At 53.2% G+C, this 23,772-nt stretch overlaps 1 protein-coding gene across 3 annotated transcripts in view; it reads left to right on the top strand.

Annotated features, from left to right (window-relative positions):
• Nucleotides 1-23,772, top strand: part of NEURL1 (neuralized E3 ubiquitin protein ligase 1) — an 80,861-nt gene that overhangs the window by 47,577 nt on the left and 9,512 nt on the right. For 2 of the 3 annotated variants that reach the window (XM_067709496.1, XM_067709497.1), the window contains exons 2-3: nt 12,974-13,215; nt 13,656-13,977. In XM_067709496.1, the coding sequence (XP_067565597.1) occupies nt 12,974-13,215; nt 13,656-13,977 (564 nt within the window). Of the gene's footprint in view, nt 1-4,167; nt 4,277-12,973; nt 13,216-13,655; nt 13,978-23,772 lie in introns of those variants that run through there. The other variant, XM_067709495.1, reaches the window with a different exon arrangement.

Genomic DNA, 23,772 nt, shown 5'->3' with positions numbered 1-23,772 from the left:
CTGGGCCCCCGTAGTTGGGGTTCCTGTGCAAACTGGCTGGCGCCAGGACGGTGTGGGCTGACCCTGGGGGGGTCCCTGCCACACTCCACTGTGTGCCCTCCCCCCCTCCTCGGGCAGGGCATTAGGAGGTGGGGCAGTCTCCGTGCTGGGTTCAGCGGGAACAGGGAAAGGGCCGGGAAGGAAGAAGGGTGGTGGCAGGAGTGAATGGGAAGCTGTGGCCAGGACTGGTGACCAGGTGACTTCCCCTTTCCAGGCCCTGGACTTTGAAAGAGTAATTTCTGATTAAAAAAGAAAAAGACAGGGAAGGAGACATGGGAAAAGCAAATCATTGTCTCTCTTAAAAGGCAATGAATTTTATCCTGGGCCCAGAGGGCCAAGTGACAGATGGAAGGCCCTGGAAGACACATAATCCGGAGCTGGCCAGAGGCAGTGCCCGTGGCCTGGGCCTTGGCCTGAGACTCAGGCTGGGCTGACCTGGGGTGGGGGCACCTCTCTGGGCTCATTGGCTCCAGTGGAGCCTGCTGGCAGAGGGTCTGGAGCCGACTGACATTTTCCACTGGAGTCAGACTTGGGCAGGCCAGTGGCCTGGGAAGGACAGAGAGGCCCTCAGAACAGGCTCAGGACGCAGCACACCATCCTCCAGCTGCCTTAGAATGCAGGGTTCAGAGGGGATTGAGGACCCCAAGGCTACCCGAGATGGCCTGTGGCCGTCAAGAGCTCATGCTCTGGAGTAGATACACATGGGTGGTAGCAAGGGCAAGTGTCTCCCTGAGCCTGGTTTTCTCATCTGTCAATGGGGCTAATGATAGTAGCATCCTCATAGGAGCATTGTGAGGAGTACAGGAGACCATGTGAATAAGGACTTAACACAGGGGAAAGCTAAAGCGGAGAGGCATTCTGAGGCCAGGGTCCTATTCCTTCCTCTCCCAACGGGGACAGGAGGATAGCCCGGGGTGCACTGAGAACTCCAGGAGTTGGGCCATTGGGTGAGTGCTAATCAAATGCCCCATCTGCCTTGGCCTCCAACCGCTTACCTGGACCACCTTCCTCAGCCTGGGTCCCCTGTAAGCTGGCCCTGGCCCCGGCCCCGGCCTCAGCCCGCCATCAACACTAACAGGCGATGGGAGTTGGGAGTTGTAGCGAGGGGGTGTTTGCCTGTGCCCGCATGGCCCCTTAGCCAGGACCCTGCATGCGTGTCCACACATGTCCTCACCCATATCTGTACCTACGTGTCCCCACACCTGTCCACTGGCTGCCCCGGTGGCTTTGGTTTCACCCCCTTCTGGGAGGGGAGTTGGGGGGACTGGGAGGTGCAGGGGGTTCACTCCTTCCTAGGGGTGCTCTCAGCAGCCTGACTCCTGAGGACATAGTTACATGGCTCCTGCTGGTATTTTCTCGTGAGCCTTGGGGGTCTGATTTGGCTCGAGCTGAAAATTTTGGGTTGCCGGGTTACAGTGAGAGGTGAGGGGTTGTGTGGGCGTATCTAGTTGTGTGTTTGTGGGCGTGTCCTGGCTGTTTCTGTTTCTGGTGACTGCAGATCGTGTGTATCTGGGTTTTAGGTCTTTTTCTGTGTATACCCGCGTAATGTGTCACTATCTGTGCCATATTTAAGAGACTGAATATTTTGTGTCTGCGTTTCCATGTGTGAGCAGCCACACAGTTTCACATTTGTGAGACTGTTATTCTGTAGAGGTCAGTGTTTCTGCGCGAGTCGTGTGTGTGTGTGTGTGTGTGTGTGTGTGTGTGTGTGTGCGCGCGCGCGCGCGCGCGCGCGCGCGCGGGTGCGCTGGTGGTGAGGAGTCCGGCTCCTCTGGGACCAGCCTGGCAGGGGACCCTTGGGAGAGATGAATTCTCATTTGGAAAATGGTTTCAGCAGTTACATGCTTGATCTTTTTCATCAGGCAGATTTCCAGAGCTGCTCCCCGTCTTTAGGGCAGGATGGGGGTGGGGAGAGCACAGAGCGAGGCAGCCCTGATCCTGGGAAGCCCCCCTCCCCTCTCCTTCCCAACCCTCCCCTCCTCTTCCCTGCTCTCCTCCTTTACTTTCTTTAAGGCTCCTCCCCCCCGCCTCAGGGCAAGGGATGGGCCCGTTGCTGAGGGGCTGATATGCGGATGACACACACACATGCGCCCAGAGTACATGTCACCCCCAGGTCTCTGGACCCACAAATCCTAGTTGTTGGGGTGTAGGGACCTGAGAGATTGGTTCCCACTGTCCTTTTACAGAAGGGGATGCTGTGGCTGGGAAAGGGAAATGGCTGACTGAGGTTGCGTAGTTAGCGGCTCAGAGGGAATCCAGACCTCATCCCTTCGGCAGCTACCTCCCTGCTTCCCCTCCTTGGGTTCCTAATTCTCACTCAGGCAGCAGGGGACAGGCCATCACATGGACTTGGGAGATCTGGGATTAGCACAGAAGGAGCCTCCTCTCTTCCGGCAGCAGCTCTGGAGTTTTAGGCCAAGGTGTGCTCCCCAGAGCCTGGCAGGTGTGTCTTGAACATACGTGTCACACACACACACACACACACACACCCCACTTGTGCCTGTAGGCTCCAGAGGCGGTGGGGAGGGAGGAATCAGGTTGATCCATCTGTGTTCTCTTCACCCAGCCCAGTGTCTGGCACCTGGTGGTACCCAGCAGATGCTTGGTCACTGAGTAAGAGGGAAGAGTGTGGGGCACGGGCCCCGGGTTGCTGGACCACATCGCAGTTGGAGCTGCAGGTGGCCTGGGGGGGGCCGATGGGGTGGAAGATGTGAGCCCTGAGCTGGGTGACAGGCCAGGTAGGGCTGGAGAGGGAGTGGGACGCGTGTTCTTGGTGAGAGTTTGAATCCTGTTCTGCTCTTACTGGCTGTGTGACTTGGGGTCAGTGCCTTTATTTGTCTGAGTCTCAGTGTCCACTTTCATAAATTGGGGGTGGGAGGGTTTACCTGGAAGGGCTGTAGAAAGAGTAAGTGAGCTAACTGGCATAAAGGGCAGCCCGCCTGGTACACAGCAAGCACTCTGTAAACGGATGTGAAGGTTTCCCCGAAGGTTCCTCCAGGCCCGTGTGTGCTCGTGTGTACAGACAAGCGCCTGTCTGCCTTTAAGGACCAAGACTGCATCTTCTGTCTCCTCCAGCCCTGGCAGGCCCCCGGGACGGAGCGTTCCCTGGGTGCTGTGTCCACATTAGGCGCACACCCACTGTGTGTATATGCACACATGTGCACGTGAGTGAGTGTGGATTTGTGTCAGGGGAACTGAGGGTGATGGTCTGCGTGGTGTGTGGATTTATGTGACTGAGCCATGCTCCCCCTCATTCTCTCAGGCCTGGCTTGGGGGCTTTGGGGGGTGGGGGGCGCTGGGAAGACAGGGACCAGGAGGCGAACTCAGAATGGTTATCATCTGGAATCTTGGGGTGGGATAGGGGAGGAGTAGGAGGAGGGCTGGTTCCTTCCCTGAAGTGAAGATATTGGGAGACGCAGCTCTATGCACATCTGGTTGCGGGAAACGTCAGAGCCTGGGATGCCGTGGAGTGAGTGAGAGCAGGAGGCTCCATGTGGAGATTAACCTGGCCGTGAGGGTGCCCCTCCTGCCCACTCCCTGCCACTCTCCTTTGCCCACCTCGTCACTGTGGATTCGTTCGGTCTTCCAGGGACCAGCAGGACCTGCTGTACGCGTAGCCGAGCTCTCTGGGGCAGATGACTGGGTGCTAACGTGGCCCCTAACCCTAAATGACAAAGGCATATTCATGGGGGCTGCAGAGGTCATGGAGAAACTGACCAGGGTGGAGTGGAGCGTTCATGTAGGGCAGAGGGGACCAAGCACGCTGGCCAGCTAGCTGTGGCCCAGTGAGGATGGCTGCACCGCCAGACAGATCTGAGTTCAGAGCCCAGCTCCACCACTTACTAACTGTGTGACCCTGGGCAAGTTATTACCTCTCAGAGCCTCTGTGTCCTTATCTATAAGATGGAACTAAGTGATCTGTACTGCTGCATAACAAAATACCCCAAAAGTTAGTGGCTTAAAACAGCAAACAAACAAACATTTAATTATCTCACATTTTCTGTGGGTCAGGAATCTTGACACGGTTTAGTTAGGTGCCTCCAGCTTAATGTCCCTTGTGAAGTTACGGTCAGGTTGTTGGCTGGGGCTGCAGGCTCATCTGAAGGCTTGCCTGGAGGCGGAGCCACATCCAGGCTTACTCACATGGTGACTGGTGGTCCCTGGTCCCTCCCACATGGGTCTCTCCACAGGGCTACCTTACACGGCTGGCTTCCCCAGAGGGAGCGACCCGAGAGAGGTAAGAGAAAGTAACCAAGAGAGAGGCCAAAGGTTTTTTTTTTTTTAATTAATTAACTAATTTTATTTATTTTTGTTTGTGTTGGGTCTTCATTGCTGTGCACGGGCTTTCTCTAGTTGCGGCGAGCTGGGGCTACTCTTCGTCGCAGTGTGTGGGCTTCTCATTGTCGTGGCTTCTCTTGTTGTGAAGCACGGGCTCTAGGCGCATGGGCTTCAGTAGTTGTGGCACATGGGCTCAGTAGTTGTGGCTCGCGGGCTCTAGAGCTCAGGCTCAGTAGTTGTGGTGCACGGGCTTAGTTGCTCTGTGGCATGTGGGATCTTCCTGGACCAGGGACCGAACCCATGTCCCCTGCATTGGCAGGAGGATTCTTAACCATTGTGCCACCAGGGAAGCCCAGGCCAAAGATTTTTTATAACCCAGTCTTGGGAGTCCCATCCCATTACTTCAGTTGTTAGAAGCTAGTTTCTAGGTCCACTCCACACCCAAGGGGAGAGGATTACAAATGGGCTTACAGGATTACAGGGGACTGCTAGGAGGTGGAGGTGGGGATCACTGGGGCATCTTCGAGGCTGCTTCCCACAGATCCCTAACTTTCAGGGCTTGGGAGAATGAGGCAAGGTTGTACAAGAAAGGAATCAGGTGCCTGATATAGGAAAAAAAAGCCTCGCGATTTTTCTCCTTCTTCCTGCAGGCAAGTGGGGAGTGCTGGAAGGTTCTGGAGCAGGCAGGGCCATAGTCAGACACGGAGTGTGGAATCTTGGTGCTGGGCAGTGAAGGAAGCTGTCCCTTTGGTCCCCTCTTTCTCTAATTTCTCCACAGGACACCAGAAAGGGCAAGGCACCAAGTAGGTGCTCCTTGGACACTTGCCAGTTATCAGTGGCTTGAAGAACTTAACAGTAGCAGTTCAGTCAATGGCTTTTATTGAGCACCTGCTGTGTGCTCTGAGCTAGGCCCTGGGGAAACAGCAGTAAAAAAAAAAAAAAAAGACAATGGTCTCTGCCCTCGGGGGGCTCACAGCCCATCAGGGAGACACGCAAATAACCCTGAAGCCCTTCCTAGCCAGAGAGCTGCACCACAGAGCACAGAAAATGGTCTGAGTGACTCGACCTCTACCAAGGATGGCACATGCCCAGAACCATCCTGGGTGTGAAGAAGACAAGTCAGTGCATTACATATAGTGGGTGCTTCAAGGCATTTGGGCTTAATTCTGTGGAGGATCCAGAGTTGAGAAAGGCTGCTGGGGTGATGGATGCTCTCTTAGGGGCATATGGGATCCTTGGACTTGGTCTGGGGATCAGAGAGACTTCTGGGAGAAAGGGGGCTTTAAAATCAAGGTCTGAAGGAAGAGTGAGAGAAAGGCAGGTTTATAGGTGGGAAGGAGGAAGGAATGGTTCCCAGCAGAGAAAGGGGCTTGGGCCAGCCCTTGAGGCTAGAGGCAGGTGAGGGAGGTGGGCCCCTTGAGGGAGAACCCAGAGAAATTCACATCTGTGTAGTTTTACTTTCATCTCACTCAGGGCCCTCCCCCACCTGCTCTCCCAAATCTCCCAAGCTTTTCCCCCAGAGGGAGCCCTGTTCAGTGACTGTGTGTAAACTAGCCCCAAGTCAGGACCACCCTGGCAATCTGGGATTAGGGCGTCTGGGATAAATTAAAATAGAAGTGTCTGGCCTCCCACTGGGCGTAAATGAACAGATCATTTCCTGTGGTGGTGGTTGTTGCTTTTATAAGAAATAATAAGACCTTAGGCTTATGTTGGAATCAGGTGTTAAAGTCTGAAACATTCTTTCACACCTGTGAACTCACTGGGTTCTCACAATGGCCTGGAGAGGTGGGCAGGGCAGCTATGATGACCCTGTTTTACAAAGAAAAAAATTAAGGTCCAGAGAGGTGAAGCACCTTGCCCAGAGTCACACAGCAAGTCTGTGGCATGGCCGGGTTTTGAAACCACGGTCTCCTGCCTCCAGGGCTCGTGCTCTTTGCCCTGTCTTGTACTGTCCAGAAAGTGAGGTAAGCCTCCCTCATTGGAGATGCAAATGATCGTGTCAGCACTGGTATTCAGGTCCACAGGCTCAGAACATAGTGGGATCCAGCTGGGCCTTGAAAGATGGGTGGGATTTGGAGAGGTGTGGGTGGGGCAGGGAGAGAAGATATGCAGGGCAGGGGAAATAGCTTGAGCAAAGGCGTAGGAGAGTACAGATTGATGTCAATTGCAACAACAATAATATAATTATTAGCAACTATTATTAATAATAGAATTATTAATAACTATTATTATAGCAGCTACTTACTAGATTCGTTTTAAATACAGCATCTCTTTAATTCTTGCAAGAATACCAGGAAGGTCTGCCATGGTCCCTATTTTACAGATGAGAAAAATGGGGTCTCAGAGTTGGGTTTGAAGGCAGCAGGCCTGGGTTCACATCTGGGCTCTTTACTCTGGCTGGGTGACCTTGGTGAGTAACTTCACTTCTGAGGACCTGTGTCATTGGGGGTGTAATGAAGACACTGCCTGTTCAGCCCATAGAGGTTGGTTATTTTCAACTGTCATTGCTCCCTCCCTCTCTCCTTGGCAGCCCAGCTCAACAGAGCCTGGGCACTCGGGGCTCTGCCAGGCTGGTTCTGGGGCAGAGTGTGGGCGGGGGCAGTAGGAAGGTCACTCCGGAGGCTACATTGTGTCTTGGCATCTCTGCCTGGGACCCCACCGAGAGGCAGGAATGTGGTCCGGAGCTGGCTGAGGGTCACCCGGAGGGCTGGCCAGGCTTGTGTCTGGCAGCTCATAAATGCCCAGGAGGAATGGGCTACCGGGGTGGGGTGGGGGAGCTTCCAGTGTGTCAGCAGCAGCCTCGCCTGACGGGGTGCTCCCACTGTGGCTCCCGAAACGCCTGTAAACCCGTCACTAAGGGGAGCCTCCCTGGGAGCTCTGCTGGGAGCAGATGGCGAGATTGGGGCTCTACCCAGGACCGCTGGCCACTGGGAGAGCAGTTGTGCAGCTCACAGGCCCAGCGTCTTCAGGCCCTTTGCTGTGGCCGCTCCCCTGGCTGGGACTGGCCAACACCTCCTCCACACAGCCTTTCCCCACTATGCCTGCCATCTTGGGCTCCTGGGGAAAATGAGCTCTAGTGTTAGCTTCTGAGTAGGGCAAAGGACCCTGGATGTGGCTTTGGAAGATCAGGGTTCAGGTCCCAGCTCTGCCACTTAATTGCTGTGTGACCTCAGGCAAGTTGGTTAACCAGTCTGAATTGCAACTCATTCATCCATAGAATGGGGATTTTAAGGGGTCATAGTGTATGTTAAAGTATAGGGAGGGAGCCCTGCCCCCAGCTGTCCCTCTGGCCCTTGGCATCAGAGCTGTGCTCAGGATTAATTCTCATTTTGCTTTCTCTCCTTCCTCACCCAGGATCATAATACCAGCTGAGATGGAGGAGGGAGGTAGCAGAAGCAGGGACAGCAGGGGTTGGGGAGGGGGTGATCACCCTGGTCAGGGCTGCCACGTTGGATACCTGTGAAGGTTGTATTTCTTATTGTAGCCCACGAGAATGGCGCTCCCTGGAGGCATGTAGGGCAGAGCCTACGTGGCTGTACGTGGCGGCCCTGGCCCTTGTTCAAAGAGGAGTGATGAAGACTGGGCTAGGGCCACGGCGGTGGGGAGGACAGGAGGGTGCGGGGCCCAGGGATGTTTATTTCAGAGGTGGGATTGGCAGGTTGGATGTGGGGTGCTCGGACTCCACTGGGGCCTGGGAACATGGTGGGGCTGGCGGGTTACGGTCAGGAATTCAGCGGGGGCCTGGTGAGCAGCAAGTGACCGTGGTCCATGGGCAGGAGATGCCCAGCAAGTCAGAAAGGGTTTTCACGTCGCTCCCACAGAGGTGGCTCAGTGGGCAGAGACCACACTGGTCTCTGTGGGCAGGAAGAGGCCGGCACAGCACTTAGCAGGCCCAGGAATCGGTGAAGCTGCTTTGCAGCTGCCAGAGTGCTCTCTTCAGACCTACAGGGGACAGGGAACAGCACAGCCACTTCACTGAAGTGGAGGGAACTTAAGGCTGAGAGTGGCAGCCCCGACCAGGCTTTGGGGTCTCCTGTCAGATGGTCCAATCCTAGGATCTGCCTGTGGTGGGATGCTGGGGACTGTGGGTCAGAGATTCCAGCCCCGCTTTCCTCCCATCTTCATAAAGACCTGGTTTGTTAGTCATTGTTGCTGCTTTTGAGGTATAATTTATGGACACTAACATTCACCCTTTTCAAGTGTATATTTTGGTGAGTTTTGATAAATGTATAATTTGTATAACCACTACCACAATTACGGTATAGAACATTTCTGTCGCCATAAAAACATCTTTGTGTTGCTTTCCTCTTCCCCAAACTCCGATACCCACTGATCTTTCTGTGTCTGCACTTCTGCCTTTTCCAGACTGTCACACAAATGGAATCAGACTGTGTGTAGCCTTTTGAGTCTGGCTTCCTTCACTTAACATGCTTTTGAGGTTCCTTCTTGCTGTGTCATAGTTCTCTTCATTTATTGCAGAGTAGTATTGATCGTGTGGGTGTACCGTGTTTTATTTATCCATTCGTCAGTTGGAGGGCATTTGAGTTGTTTCCGGTTTGGGTTATTTTGAATAAAGTTACTGTCCATTTGCGTACAGGTCATTGTACAGATGTCTTCATTTCTCTTGGGTAAGTGCCCACGAGCGTGATTGCTAGGTCATATGGTAGGTGTTTTACTTATAAGGAGCTACCAGGCCATTTTCCACGTTGGCTGCACCGTTCTGCATCCTATCAGTGATGGATGAGGGCTGTGTGTGAAAACACGGTTTGCAGTTCCCTGTCTGGCGGCATGCACACCTGTAGTGTGGAGGCAACATAATAGAATGCCAGGTATCCCCCTGTGTGGGACACGGATGAACATGTTTTTCATGTTTTATCAGTTATGACCATATTTAAAAAGTGTATCCAAACCCATGCTTTCTTGGCTGTTAAGGCTGAATGGCTAAGACCCTGGCCCTGCAGTCAGATTGCCTGGGTTTGGCTCCGAAAGCCCCATCCTGCTGGCTGTGTGACCTTGGGCAAGCCGCTCAATCTCTCTGAGGCTGATTCATCATCAGGTAAATGGGCTTATACTGTCCCTCCTACCTCATCAGTTTGCTGTGAGGGTGAAACCAGTAAGTATATGTAAAACTCTCAGTTCAAAGCCTGGCACGTGTTAGCACTTGATGAATGGCTGCCATCATTATTATTAGATGTATGGCCCATGTGTAGTAGATGTGTGTTCTGTGTGTACTGCCTTGTGCATCCATGTGTATATGAGTACATGTGTGTGCACGCACTACACGTGTAAATGTACGATTCCTGGTCTAATGGGTAAGGGCAGGAATAAGTCTCTTTCCCTCCTCTGTCTCCTAGGTTCTGGGTTACCCTCACGTGCTCACAGGTGTATGTGGGTACCCGTGAGCGTGCCTTTTTCTGAGGTCACTTGTCTGGGTGCACACTGTACCCCCAGGGACCAAGGTTCCCCCATTCCCATTCTCTATCTGTTCGGCTGTCAGCCAGGGAGGCTGGGCCTGTGCTGCCCTCGCCCACGCAGTACCGTCCCTGTGGGTGGGAGGCCCTGGGGAAGGGTCCTTCCAGGGCCTGGGTCTCTGGTCCCTGGGTGTCTTCACCATATTTGTCCTGAACCAGTGTTTCCTGGATCTTTATCCAGGGCCCCGGGATCCCAACTGGGATAGGCAGGAAGGAGAGGAAGTGTTTTGAAGGCAGCTGAGGCCCTGCAGTTCGTCCATGGATTCTGAGCGGAGGCTGCAGTGGGGGCCCCATAGGAGAGGCTCTCGTCAGCTGCCGGGCTCAGCAAGTTTAAAAACTGCTTTATTGAAATATAATTGACACACACTAAACCACAGGTGTTTAAGGTATATGACTGGATAGGTTTTGACATATGCACGTAACAATGAAGCCATCACCACAATCAAGATGGTGAACACATCTGTCACCTCTCACCCCAAGTATTCCCTCCTGGCCCTACCATCCCCAGGTCCACCAGTCTGCTTATTATCACTCTAGCTTAGTTTCTGTTTTATAGAATTGGTACCAGTGGGACAGAGTGGAAGGAGAGGAAGGGGTTTTAAAAGGGGTGGAAGCCCTGCAATTGCTCTGTGGACTGTGTCTGCATTTTTTTAAAAAAAACTGGCTTCGCTCAGCGTGATGATTTTGTAATTCATCCGTGTTGCTGCTACTGTCAGTAGTTCATTCCTTTTTCACTGCTGAGTAGTATTCTGTTGTATAGACGTACCACATTTGTTATCCATTCACCCAGCAGGTATTTCTTCTTTTATGCTTTCATTTCTGCGTATGTACACAGCCCTAAACAGTGTATGATGTTACCTTTCACCAATGGTATTTTTTGAAAGCAAGAGGCAAGCTCTTTCTGAGACTGGCCTGAGCCCAGGGGGTACCTCTTCTAGGTGGGGCAACTATATCCAGTGCCACACGTTGCTCTCACCTCAACTGTCCTCTTCCATGGAATGACCTCCCCTGCTCTGTGCTATTCAGGGGTCATTCAGCTTCTTTGGGTGGCCTTCCCAGACTGTCTGGGTCTCCTCTGAGCAATTCCAGCCTTCACTGCTTGGTGGCTTTCAAAGCCCTTGAGCACCATTCTTGGTTCCTTCGTGAGAGCAAGGTGAGCCGCGCCTTGTGCCACCCTCAACTCGTGGGCCTGGCATGCAGGAAGCAACTCCAGAGAGGCCAGGAGGCTGATGCTCAGGGTATCTGGCTGGCTCTGGACTGTGGATGCTGGTGTCTGGGGCCCTTTGGGAAGGAGGAAGCAAAGGTGCAAAGTGTTGCAAACCAGTGCAAATACTGGACCAAAGTCTGGCCTCCCCGCCTCCTGGGATTCTCCCCTCCTTCTCTCCTCTCTGCCGTCTTCCATCCCCTTCCTGGAAACCTCTCCCCTCTCTTTAGGGTGGGGAAGGCCTCTGGGCTAACCAGGCTTTCTGTATTATTAAATTCTTGCCTTGGAGGGACCAAAATTTGAAACATCCCAGATGGCCTCAGTCACATTCTGCGGCTTTCTACGTCCCCACCCCATCTTCCCCATCCTCTGTGTCTCTTCTCAAGATGACCGGATGGGCAGGAGCTGCCCTTCCTGATGGATGAGACACAGATCTTGGGGAAGAAATGAACCCCCCCACCCCGAGCCCCCAGCTGCCAAGGCTGTGCATTAATGCTATCAATGCTGCTGATGCCTGGCTTAGAGTCACAGAGTGGAGGCCACTTATTGTGCCAGAGAGGGGAAGTGACTTCCCCAACGTCACATGGCCAGTTAGTGACAGACACAAGCCACCTGGCACCACATCCCATGTTCTTTCCTCTCTCTGCCCTGCCTCCTGGATGCCAACCTCACATGTTTGTAAAGTGCCTTATGAACCAAGCCCTGCTTATGGAAGAAAGCACAGTGCCTCCCTGGCTAGGGGTTCTTGAAGCAGATCCGAGTTCCTAGGAAGCCTGGGCGAAAAGGCCGGCCTGTGTTCAAGATGTTGTGGGCATGGGCAATGTAAAGCAGAAAGGCCGCCTGGGGAGGAGGGAGGGGGGAGGAGGGAGGAGGGAGGAGGGAGGTGGCCCCGGAGGAGGGAGGAGATGGGCATGCTCCTGGGGCTGACGCTGCAGAGGCTGCCTCACCCACCTTCCTGGTCTGCAGTGCCAGCGCCATGGTCAAGTGTTCACTGCAGCCCAGCCTTGTCAGTCCAGCTCCAAAGCCTTCTCCTCCTCCCCTCCTCCAGGAGGCCTTCCTGGGAAGTGACCTACCTTTTGGTGCATATTACTGTCTGCCATTTGTATTGCAGTTTCTGTCCCTATCTTATCTCCCTTCCTGGACTGTTGGCTGCTTGAGGACAGGATCCATGTATGTTTCATGCCTTATCTTCAGTGCCTAGGACAGGGCTTCGTATTCAGTAGATACATAATGAATACTTGTTGAGTAAAATACCTGGTGGTGGTAGTGACAGTGAATGGTGTTGGATGTTGGTTGTAAATGGTGGCTTGTCACAATGCTAGAGGGCGGAAAGTAAATGGTGGTGAATACTGGTGAGGAGCAGTAGATGGTAGCTGGTGGTGGTCTGTGACAGATGGGGGTAGATGGTGGTGGTGGAAGGTGACGGGTGAAGGGTGGGGCGGACGGTGGTGGGAGGTGATGAGTGAAGGGTGGGGGCAGATGGTGGGAGGTGATGGGTGAAGGGTGGGGGCAGATGGTGGGAGGTGATGAGTGAAGGGTGGGGGCAGGTGGTGGGAGGTGACGGGTGAAGGGTGGGAGTAGATGGTGGGGGGTGAAGGGTGGGAGTAGATGGTGGTGGGAGGTGATGAGTGAAGGGTGGGGGCAGATGGTGGGAGGTGATGGGTGAAGGGTGGGAGTAGATGGTGGTGGGAGGTGATGAGTGAAGGGTGGGGGCAGGTGGTGGGGGGAGACGGGTGAAGGGTGGGAGTGGATGGTGGTGGGTAATAAATGGTGGTAGGTGGTGAAGTGGGAAATAGCAGTAGATGGCAGCAGGAGAAGGAAGGTGGCAAAAAGTGGCAGTGGTGCTAAGGGGCAAAGATGGTGGAAATCCTGGGCAGTGGTGACTTCTGCTTATGCCCCAGCCCTCTGCCCTTCCCTAGGGGACCCTGGTCCAGCTCTTGGACTGTCAAATTCTCTGACGCTGTGGCTTGTTCCTTTGCAGACTCCATCGGGGGCCCCTTCCCTGTCACCTCTCACCGATGCCACCACAAGCAGAAGTACTGCCCACCGGTGCTGCCCGGTGGGGGGATCCCGGCCACGCCACTGCTCTTCCACCCACATACCAAGGGCTCCCAGATCCTCATGGACCTCAGCCACAAGGCCGTCAAGAGGCAGGCCAGCTTCTGCAATGCCATCACCTTCAGTAACCGCCCGGTCCTCATCTATGAGCAAGTCAGGCTGAAGGTGGGGCCTCCCTCCCTGTTCCCGTCACTGCGTCCCCCGGGGCCTCTGGACGTTCCTGCCAGGCACCGCCTTCTGCTAACAGCCATCACTACCCCCTGCCCCTTCTCTTTCCTCCCTACCGCACTTCTACCCTTCTTCATCCCTCCTCTTTCTCTCTCCTCCTCCTTACTCCTTTCTCAACCTTCCCTGCATGACGGAGAAGGAACGGGAGAGGGGAGTGGCCATGGGGAGGTGATGGGAGATGATGGTGGGAGGTGAGAACTAGCTCTCACTCGACTGGTGGGGGCTCCTGGGGGAGGGAGAGGAGCCCAAATAGCGGGTGAGCTGGGCGGTGTGACTCCCCATAGGAGTCTGTCTGGGGGTGGTCTGCAGAGAAGGGCACAGCCCCTTCCCCTTGGGCTCGCTGACGGTGTGTCTGAGGCCAACCCCCTGCCGCCCAGATCACCAAGAAGCAGTGCTGCTGGAGCGGGGCGCTGCGGCTAGGCTTCACGAGCAAGGACCCATCCCGTATCCACCCTGACTCACTGCCCAAGTACGCCTGCCCCGACCTGGTGTCCCAGAGCGGCTTCTGGGCCAAGGCGCTGCCTGAGGAGTTTGCCAACGAGGGCAACATCATCGCCTTCTGGGTGGACAAGAAGGGCCGTGTTTTCTACCGCATCAACGACTCGGCCGCCATGCTCTTCTTCAATGGGGTCCGTACAGCCGACCCGCTCTGGGCCCTGGTGGACGTCTACGGCCTCACGCGGGGCGTCCAGCTACTTGGTGAGTGCCCACTCCCTCTGGCCGCTTAGGTGCAGGGCACACTTCTGGTGCTGTGGTCTGACTTGACTTGGTTCTATCAGGCATGGGGCTCCCTCCCGCACTGGTAGCAGCCCTGGGGCTGACTGGGCACTGGGACAGCTCTGGGAGCCTTGATGTGAACTGTAGAGCATCACTTCTTCCAGGCCCACAGCTGTGGCAAGTGGAGCCTGGCGAGATTTCTGCCCTCTGTGGTCCCTCAGGTTGTGCCTTTGAGCTGTGTGCGACCTTCATGATCATGTATGGCAGCCTCAAAGACCCCCTCACCCCCAGGAAGTAATTAATATTAATCATCATAACTACAGTTTACAGAGCACTTACTGTGTGCCAGGCACTTTGTTATTGCCGTTCTCGTAGCAAGCCTGGGAGGCAGACTCCCTCACTGGGCCCGTGGAGGCCAGCCTCAAGCTCAGGGAAGTTGTCGTTGGCCCTAGGAGGCGCTGCAAGGCTCAGCCCCAGGTGAGCCCTGGCCCCTGGGCTCTGCAGCCTTCCAGGAGGTCCAACCCCACCTTAGTCCTTTTTGCAGGGATATGGGTGAAAGGGGTAGGAGGGGACAGCAGAAGGTACGAGGGGGGCTAAGACTCTTCTGGCTGCTTCTGGGCCCCCAGTGTGAGTAAGGCTACTACAGGGGAGTGAGAGGGCAGACATCCTGTGGGAGGTGAGGAGGAGGGGCATTAGAAAGTATTCTAGGGCTGCTAAAGTACCAGGCTTCCTGGCAAGGGCACACACAGACCCTAAAATGCCAGGACTGGAAGGGGACTCAGAGTCTCAGACTTCCTTGGGTCTCACAGCGAGTTGGTGGCTGAGGTGGGGCTGGAATCCAGGTCACCTGACTCCCAGTCCAGGAATCCCACTTTGCTGCACTTGAGCATGTGTAGGCAAGTGTGTGTGCATGTGCACACATAGGCTGGGTACAGGTCAACCCATTGGCAAATTGGCTGTGTCTCCAGGAGGATCCTGGATGAACCTCAGATCTTCCATCTGTAAAATGGGTTGGTAGGAAAATTAAATCCAACTAAAGAGGCTATGAGTAAAGTGCCCAGCATAGTCTTGGGTACCAAGTCGATGCTCAAGCCAATGTTTGCTCTTCCCATCTCCCATCCCTGCCCCACATCCCTGCAGAGAAAACTGCCATGGAGGTGGTGGAAAAACGTTTTTTCTTTTTGTCCTTTCTGACTTCAGAGCCTAGAAACAGTGAAGCTCTTTTTTTTCAGAACACTTTTATTTGAGTAAAAAGATAGTTAAAAAGAAAAAAGACTGTGAAAGTAAAAACAAAGAAATGAGTAATCGTTAGAAGTCTTTCTGTGTGAAGGAGGGATCCATGTGTTACCCAGCTAGTTTCCTCTCCAGGGTGGAACCTTGTGCCTGGTGTGTACAGGACCCTGAGGAATATTTGCGGTGTGGGTAGGGGAGAGTGGTGGGATGGACGTTAGATGAAGGAAAGGGTTGGGGGCGTGGCCGAGGTAGACCCAGCCCCCCTCACAGACAGCCTCAGGCTCACTGGGAGACAAAGCAAACACTCGAGAACAATCGGGGCATAACCCAAGAGACAACAGTTAATTGCTGAACGCTGTGGTCATAGGATCTCATCCATTTGCCAAGATGGTTTCCATCCAGTTATCTCATTTCACCTCCCAGCAGCTGGCCCTGGAGGGAGTGATTATTATCCCCATTTGTCAGGGAGAAAATTGAGGCCCATGGAAGGCCTGTCCTGTCCGTGTATGGGTGTGGCAGAGCTGGGACTTGAACTGGGTGTTCTGATGCCAAAAGTAGTACCTTTCGCATTACCTGCCCCCCCCCATCCGGCCCCCCCACCACCAGCAGCCGCGGTGGGTTTAAGCAGGAAGTCAGAGGAAGCTGAAGTCAGTGTGGGAGGATGGAGTCTAGGAAGACTTCTTGGTGGAGGAGGCTTAGGCTGGGCCTATAAGTTCCAGGAGGGTTGGGATGGGGGTGAGGATGAAGGGGACATACTGGGTGAGATGGGGCTTCCAAATCTCAGGGGCTGAGGGAGGGGCTTGGAGAGTAATCTTGAAGGGCCCCACCCTGGGGCAGAGCCCAGGCACTGACCTGGCCCAGCCTCTTTGACTATAAATGGGTTTTCACGCAGTATTTTCAGTTGCATTTGGATTCCCTGTCGGCCTCCTCTCTGTATACCCAATAAGGCCAAGGCCCCAGCTGATTCCCGTCACAGCTGCAAATCACCATAATCCCTGGGCATTGTAAAACACTGATTATGGCCCCTAACATGAATTAGCAGATTAAAATAGCTCCTCGATTTGCTCTTCCTAAATTGATTGTTTTTGTGAAGAAAGGAGAGATGCACCCAAGTTATCTTCGGAGGTGGGCCTGCTGCTCTATGCTCTCATTCCGTGCCCCTGCCCCCGGGACACACCTGCTGCCCTGTATAGTCTCAGGGTCCATTTCCCTCCCTCTCCTCCCCACTTCTCATCTCCCCCTCTCTCCTCACCTGCCACGTCACTGCACCTGTGTCTTTCTGGGCCTCTCTCTCCCTCCACCCAGATCCCGCCGGCTCCTCTGCTTTCCCTCATCTTCCTCCTCAGCTGAGTTTCTCCTCTGAAGAAGTCACTCTCTGTCTTGGGGGCTCTGAGGATGGGCCTGTCTTTCCTGGGGTGATTGTCCCCCAAAACCGTGGCTCATCTTTAGAGATTACCTGCCAGAGGCCTGCCCCCTCCCCTCTTGCCTCCACCTGGAACCTGTGGCCAAAGCCCTCCGAGCTCCTCAGCCCAGAGACATCCTGGGCTCCCTGGCACATAGTAGGTCCACAAGTCAGGCCATGGACAGATTGGCCGTCTTCCTGCCACAGAGTGGAGGTAGGGGCTGATGTCTCTCCCTGATTGACACCTCCAGGTGGGGTCCCCATCCCCGCCCCCCACTGCCCTAACCATCACCTAGGCCCCCTGATGCCCGTGCCATGGCCCCGGCAGACCTGCTTCAGGCCTTCCAGGCTCCCTGTTATGCTGGAGTTCACAGCAGATCACCCTCTTCCCTCCGGGCACCCTGGCCCAAGCCCGGGCTGGTATCTCCAAGAATAACAGCTTCCTACCTCCAGGAAGAAGGACCTGCCAGCAACTAAATAAATACAAGTTTTATGGGGTGATTAGTACTTGGAGAGATAAGTTCCTATCCCAGTTTTCAAGGTCTCCCTCCTCCTCTCGGAAGTGTTGGTTCAGGAAGAGCAGCTGTGGATCCTGGCAGAAAGCTCGTGAGCCAGGAATCCATTTGTAGGGTGTTCCTGCACACACCCTGCTGTGCCCACCACAGCCTAGGTGCTGTGCAGGGGTCGGAGGAGACACTAGAATTGGAAACCCAGCCCCTCTCCTTAAAGAGTGTTTATACTGAGGGATATGCCATATGACTGCTCTGAGGTGACCTAAATCCAATACCGCAAAAAAGTGTGGCTGAAGAATAAAACTGGGGGGGTGGGGTGGTGGTGCAGCTGGGGAACAATCCAGAAGGACTTCCTGTAGGAGATGAGTTTCAAGTCAGAAACCAGGGGAGGTGAAAAGAATGGACTGGTTGAGGAGGAACAATTTAGGCCAGACGGGAGGGGTGTGCGTTGGCACAGAGGTGGGGAATTGGCGGTCAGTCGGGGAGCAGATCCTTCAGGGGATGGGATGAAGTGGGAAGGTAGTGGATGACTAGCAGAGAGCAGGTGTGTGCCAGTGTGGGTATGCTCAGGCATCACAGAGGAGAGAGCCAAGAGAGTAGAAAGTTTCCAGCAGCTTCTTGCTGTCAAGTTTTTCAGTAAGAGGAAATGTGGCCCAGAGATGGGGAGGGGCCTACCCAAGTTCTCCCAGCTAGTCAGAAGCCAGGCTGGGCCTGGGATTCAGACCTCCCAGCTGACGTGGGCACAAGGTCAGTGTGAGAAGACTTACTGCCACATCAAGATGTCTGTGGCTGAGCCCGGGAGGGTGTTAGGAGGCCATTAGGGGGGCTCCCAAGGACTCATGGTGTCATCCTAGGTCTTGGTAAAAGAATCCACCTGCCTACTGAGGAGAAGGATGTACAGAGACCCTCAGGGTAGCTTTCTGGGGGCCAGGCTGCTGCTGCACCAGTCTCTGGGGTGGTGGGCCAGCCTGGCTGCTCCGCATTGAGAGGCCTGGGCCTCTCCGTAGATAAGGCCTGGGGTCAGGTCTCTGTCCCGGGCGTGCCGCAGCTTGTGGTACAGAGCGTGAGGCATCCCGGCCGGCTAAGGGCCACACTGCCATCTGGGGCTTCCGCTTCCCAGGCTAAACCAATATTTACCTTCAGCTGTGGCTGCCAGGGGCTGAGAGGCAAATATTGGCTTAAGGAGCCTGAGCCAAGCTCTTGGGATGGAGAACGAGCTGAGGATGCTGACAGTGATTTCTTCCTTTTTGATGGTTTTCATTTCTTTCTTTCTTTTTTTTAAAAAAATTTTATTTATTTATTTATTTTTGACTGCGTTGGGTCTTCATTGCTGTGCGCAGGCTTTCTCTAGTTGCGGTGAGCGGGGGCTACTCTTTGTTGCGGTGCGTGGGCTTCTCATGGTGGTGGCTTCTCTTGTTGCGGAGCACGGGCTCTAGGCGCGCGGGCTTCAGTAGTTGGGGTTCGCGGGCTCTAGAGCGCAGGCTCAGGAGTTGTGGCTCACAGGCTTAGTTGCTCTGCAGCATGTGGGATCTTCCCGGACCAGGGCTCGAACCCGTGTCCCCTGCGTGGGCAGGTGGATTCTTAACCACTGCGCCACCAGGGAAGCCCTTCATTTCTTCTTAGTTAAAAAAAAAAATCTTGCTGTTCTTTCTGCTTCGGAGACTCTTCCAGGTGCTTCTTTTTTGCTCACCTCAAATTCTGCCAGTTATGTCAAGGCCCAGTACCAAACCCTCCCCTCCACCAGGGAGCCTTCCCTGACTTACCATGTTCTTCATGACCCTTCCTCTTCCTGAAGCAAGTGGGGGGTCTAAGCAGTATCAGCAGTTGTGCATCATATATTGTCCTCTTTAAGAATACAGTAGAAATCCTCTTTGTCTATATTATAAAAAAGTTATTACTGTACCTATTTTGCAGATAAGAAAACAGAGGCTCAGAGAGGTCTGATAACTTGTCCATGGTCACACAGCTTGGTGGAGCTGGGACTTGAGCCCAGAAGTGTGGGCTGCATTAGTTCCCAGCTTCTCTAAATATGAGTCTCTCTGGTCTCCCTATTATGTCTAGATACCCCCTGAGGGGTGGGGATTTTGGCCCCCTTATGTCTTCCAGAATAGAGCTTGTGAGAGCTCCAGGCATCAGGGATCAGCCATATGTGTTGGGCACAGATAGGCCACCAGGGCCCCGGGAGAGTTGAAGAGGGGCAGTGGGTGACCAGCGTCCTGTTTCAGTAGTGAGGGTAGGTCTGCCTGCCCTGTAGTTCCCTGAAGGCTCTTGAGGGCTTTGTTTGATTCTGTTGTTCACAGTGTGCTCTAGTTTTCTACCAGAATGAATATATATAAAGTGCAACCATATATAGTTGCCAATATTTGACTGTTTGTAATGTCCAGAAATGGCAATTTTATGTGTTTCCATCTAGTATCTCTTTGGCCCAAGATATAGTTCTGGGGATCTTGGAGAGAGCCGGTGGCCCAGAGTGGGGTGTGTGTAGGGGAGGAGCTGGGGCCTTGTAGTATTGGGGACAAAGCTGTCATTTCAGAAGCAGGAGACCTGACTGAATCGACTCCACTTGGCCATTCACTAGCTTTGGGCAAGTCTCTCAGCGTCTCTGTGCCTCAACCACCTTGTCTGTTATTTGGACATAATTATACATGCACCATGTACCTCACAGATATTCTGTGAGGCTCACATATGTAAAAGTGTTTATACAAATGGGAAGGGCTGTCTTTTTCGGTTAAAAAGGAATATCTAGAAACACCACCAAAATAGACAGTCCCCTGCCAGTCGTCTCACTGGAAGAGGGAGCCTTAAAACCAAGTCCCTGTGTCTGGATGAAAGTCAAACCATGCGATCTAAACTGTTTCTTGGAACAAGATCTGTGGTTCTCCATCTGGGTTCCTTGGAGCACTGGGATTCCACAGAGGCATCTCTGAGGCAGCGGAGTGGCAGGGCTTTGTGGCCACCTCTTAGACTTTAAGCAGTTTTCTGTCCCATTGGATGAATGATTCCACTGCTTGAAAAAAACGTTTGAGAACCACCAGACCAGATGATTCTGAGAATCTATACATCTAAGATCCTGCGGCTTGAAGATTCTATAAACCTAAGAGTCTATGACTCTGAGTGATTCTGGGACATTCTGCCCTTCCCTCCGCGAGTCTCAGAAAGTGTGTTTGTTTCTCCTAGCTTTCCCGTGGTTGGGTTTACATGGAGAGTGTGGAGGTGGTGTGGGCTCAGGGCACTGCCCAGAAGGGTGGAGAAACCCCTCGTCCATCCAAGCCATGTACCCGTCCTCCTGGCTCCTTCTCCTGCTCCGTGCCAGCTGCGGACCGGCAGGAGGATGTTTATGGACACAGTAACTGGGTTGGCGCGCCTTCCAAACAGGGGCCGGCAGAGATCTGCCAGCCGGCTGGGCGGCTGCAGGCTGACCCGTGGTTAAAGATTATCCAGCGCTGCGGATGTGCGAATCTAAACAAACAAGACTTGGGCTGACGGCAGGCCCTGCTTCAAAGGAGCCTCTGCTCCAGTTCCCAGGCCCTGCCTTGGTTACCCCGCACTGGCCGGCAACGTGTGGGGGGCTGAGTGGGTCTCTGGGTGGGAGCTGGCCCTGGTGCCCTCCGCCTGGCGCCTCTTCCTCCACTCCTTTCCTTTCTCTTCACTGGTTTTGCTCAGACTGTTCTCCCCAGGCATTTGCTAATGCAGTTTTCCCACCCGAGTGGCTCTCACTTCTGTCAATCCAGACCCTCTTGTCCTTCAGGGCCTGGGTCAAATCTTGTTTTTCCTGAGATGCTGTCTCTGAACAACTGTGACTGTTAGAAAAACTTTCTTTGCATGGTTCCAAGTGTCCTGTACCCACTCCTTGGGGCCCCCTCTGAGCCTTCTCTTCTTTAGGATAAATCTCCCTTTTAGGATAATGCTGTCCAACTGAGGCTAAGAACTTCTGTTTCAGAGCGAGTCAAAGTAGAGGATAGATGGCCTTGAGAAGTGGTGAGCTTCTTGTCCCCAGGGGCATTCTAGCCAAGGCTGGCTGAGAACTTGGCAGAGATAAACAGATTTCCTCATTCTCCTCTGAGGTCCTGTCTTACCTGAGACACTAAGAATTTTGTAACAAAATTGTATTCAAATATTTTCATGCCTCCAAGCTTCAAATCTCCCAAGGGCTACTGTCTCCCCAGGGCCCAGGTCCTGGCTCTCCCTCTCTTTAACCCCTGCCCAGGGCTGGGCACACAGGGGGTCAATGAGTAGGTGCCCTGAGTGCCACCCTGAGGGGAGGAAACCCTGGCCCAGGCCTCCCTGCCCTTTGCAGGGCCTGGCTCTTTCTGCCTGGGCCCAGGGGATCTGCAGAGCCAGCGCCAGGCACCAGATTAGGCAGGAGCTGAAGACTGACAAATTCTCTCCTGAAAGATGGGACACAAGAGGGGAGCCAGCTTTGCAGCTTCTGCCGTGGCCCTGTGCCACCCCTCCCCTATCATAAACACCTCCAAGTGGGCAGCTGTGTGTCCCAGGCACGGATTAAATAACTTGTTGCTTCAAACGTGGGGCCACCCCACTGCTTGGGGGTCACAGGCTGGCCCTCTGGGTTTTCCAAGCTGTACCCCAGGGCGCAGTCCTGGGCTGAGGTTCAGCCCATGGTTGTTCTCCCCTGGCTTCGGGGACCCGGACCCTTCCCTGACCTCCAGCTTGATGTGAACTCACATCAGGGTGATGTGACCTTTGCCGTCCCCTCTGCGGAGGGCGCTCTGACCAGTTCCTCCATCTCAGGTTTCATCTATTTCAGGGCCCCGCGCGGCCGGGCACACTGATGGGATGGTTATTTTGGAGTTTGCTGGTGGCCTGCAGCTGCTCCTGACCCCGAGGGGTGGAGGGGATGGGAGAGAAGACATACTTGGGCTGGGCACTGGCCCCAGAGATTCCATTTTTAGCCGTTTCCCAGCATCTCCTGTACCTCCTCTCCTAACTCCTGTGATATTTCAACAAAGGCCAAAAGGATCTCTTTCCTACCCCTTCCCCTCTCTCTCTCTTTGCCCACTGTTTCTCCTTCTTTCTCTTTTTTTGTCTCTGATCATCATTTGTAGCTTCTCCTTCCTGGTCTTTAGTCAGTAATGTCAATGATTTTGTCCTGGGTGCTTGTCATGACTGATGGGAAGTCCTAGGTTCAAAAAGTTAGTTGTCTGAGTGCAGGTGGACCTGACTTTGGTTGATAAACTCAACCTGAGAAAATGGTAATAACTGAAGTTATCAAGTATCCAGGTGCCAGGGGCTTCTCAATCTACCTCTGATCCCTGCGACAACATCGCAAAGCAGGTATTAGTGTACCCCTGTTCTCATGGTGAGTGATAGGGGGCTGGAGGACAGTTGCTTACCCACAGGCCACCAGCCAAGTGCTGGATCAGACATTTAAACCCAAAGCCCATGCATATTCTTCTGAACCATGTAGCATGAAAACAATAACAATGGCTCATATTAACCTCGTGATTATTATGTGCCAGGGACTCTACTAGGTGCCCTAGGTACTGTATTCCACCTCATCTTCTCAGCATCCCTTCCGAGGGGAGTATTAGAGTCCATATTTTATACCAATAAGTAAATGCCGATTTCACTGCTGAAGAAGAGAGTCCCAGAGGGGTTAAGCTATTTGCCCAAGGTCATACGGCCAGGAAATGGCAGAGCTAGGATTTGAACCCAAGCTGATGACTTCAGAGTCCTTGCACTTAACTGTGCTCCTGTCTTGCCTACCAGTATATGGATTTTGTTAACCAAAAAACCTAAAATACTTTTAGGTTGCATTATTAGAAGTATAGTGTACTTATCAGGGGAGGTGTGATGGCCACATTGTGTCTTGAGCTGGCCAGGGCACATCTGGAATCCTGAGTCTGGTTGTGTTCATTGTCGAGGAGGTGGGAAGGTGTGTGGGGAGTCTGAGTATTCCCTGAGGAAAGCGGTCCTCAGTGTGGGGCTGAGAGGCAGCCCCAGGGGTAGTAGGTACAAATACAGGGCGGTTATGACTGAGCCCTAGAAGGTAAACTGTATAAGGAGCAACACATGATAGGTATGTGATTATATGTACAGATTTGTGTGGTGATCATTTTATTTAGGTTGATACGCAGGCTACTCATTTTCATTATCTAGCAATTTTGTATAAAAATAGCAAGTCACTTGTAAACACTGCCGGAATATTTTCTAGCTGGTTTGTAATTTTCTAAGAGTGATTTTGTTTGTGTTTGTTGTCGTGGTGGCGGTTCTCGTGTTGATTTTTATAAGTGTAGATCTGTAAATTCAACTGCAGTATTTAAAGCTTCAGCATTGACACCTTGTGTGTATGAGAGGAGGGATTTGAAGGAAGATGCCTTGAAGAGTGAGTTGGGTGGCAGTTGGCAGTTGTGGGAATTTCTTTTCCTATCGGGTATGTGATTTTGTCAAAAGGAAGTATTTCTCCCAAAATTGGGAGTAGGCAAACTACCAATCAGTTAAGTTTTGTGTGCATGCTAGTTTAAAAAAGATAATATGTAATATAATGTAAAAAAAAAAAAAAAAAGCTTTTATGCTAGATTTTGTAAATTTGTTACAGGGTAACCTGTTTTCTAGCTGTGATCTTACCACTTCAAATGGGTGTAATTTGAATAAGTTCTGTATGGTAAA

Source organism: Pseudorca crassidens, chromosome 16, assembly GCF_039906515.1.
Source record: "Pseudorca crassidens isolate mPseCra1 chromosome 16, mPseCra1.hap1, whole genome shotgun sequence".
In the NCBI taxonomy this organism is placed as follows: domain Eukaryota; kingdom Metazoa; phylum Chordata; class Mammalia; order Artiodactyla; family Delphinidae; genus Pseudorca; species Pseudorca crassidens.
The sequence above is the reverse complement of the archived record's forward strand: the minus strand, read 5'-3'. Positions and strand labels throughout refer to the sequence as shown.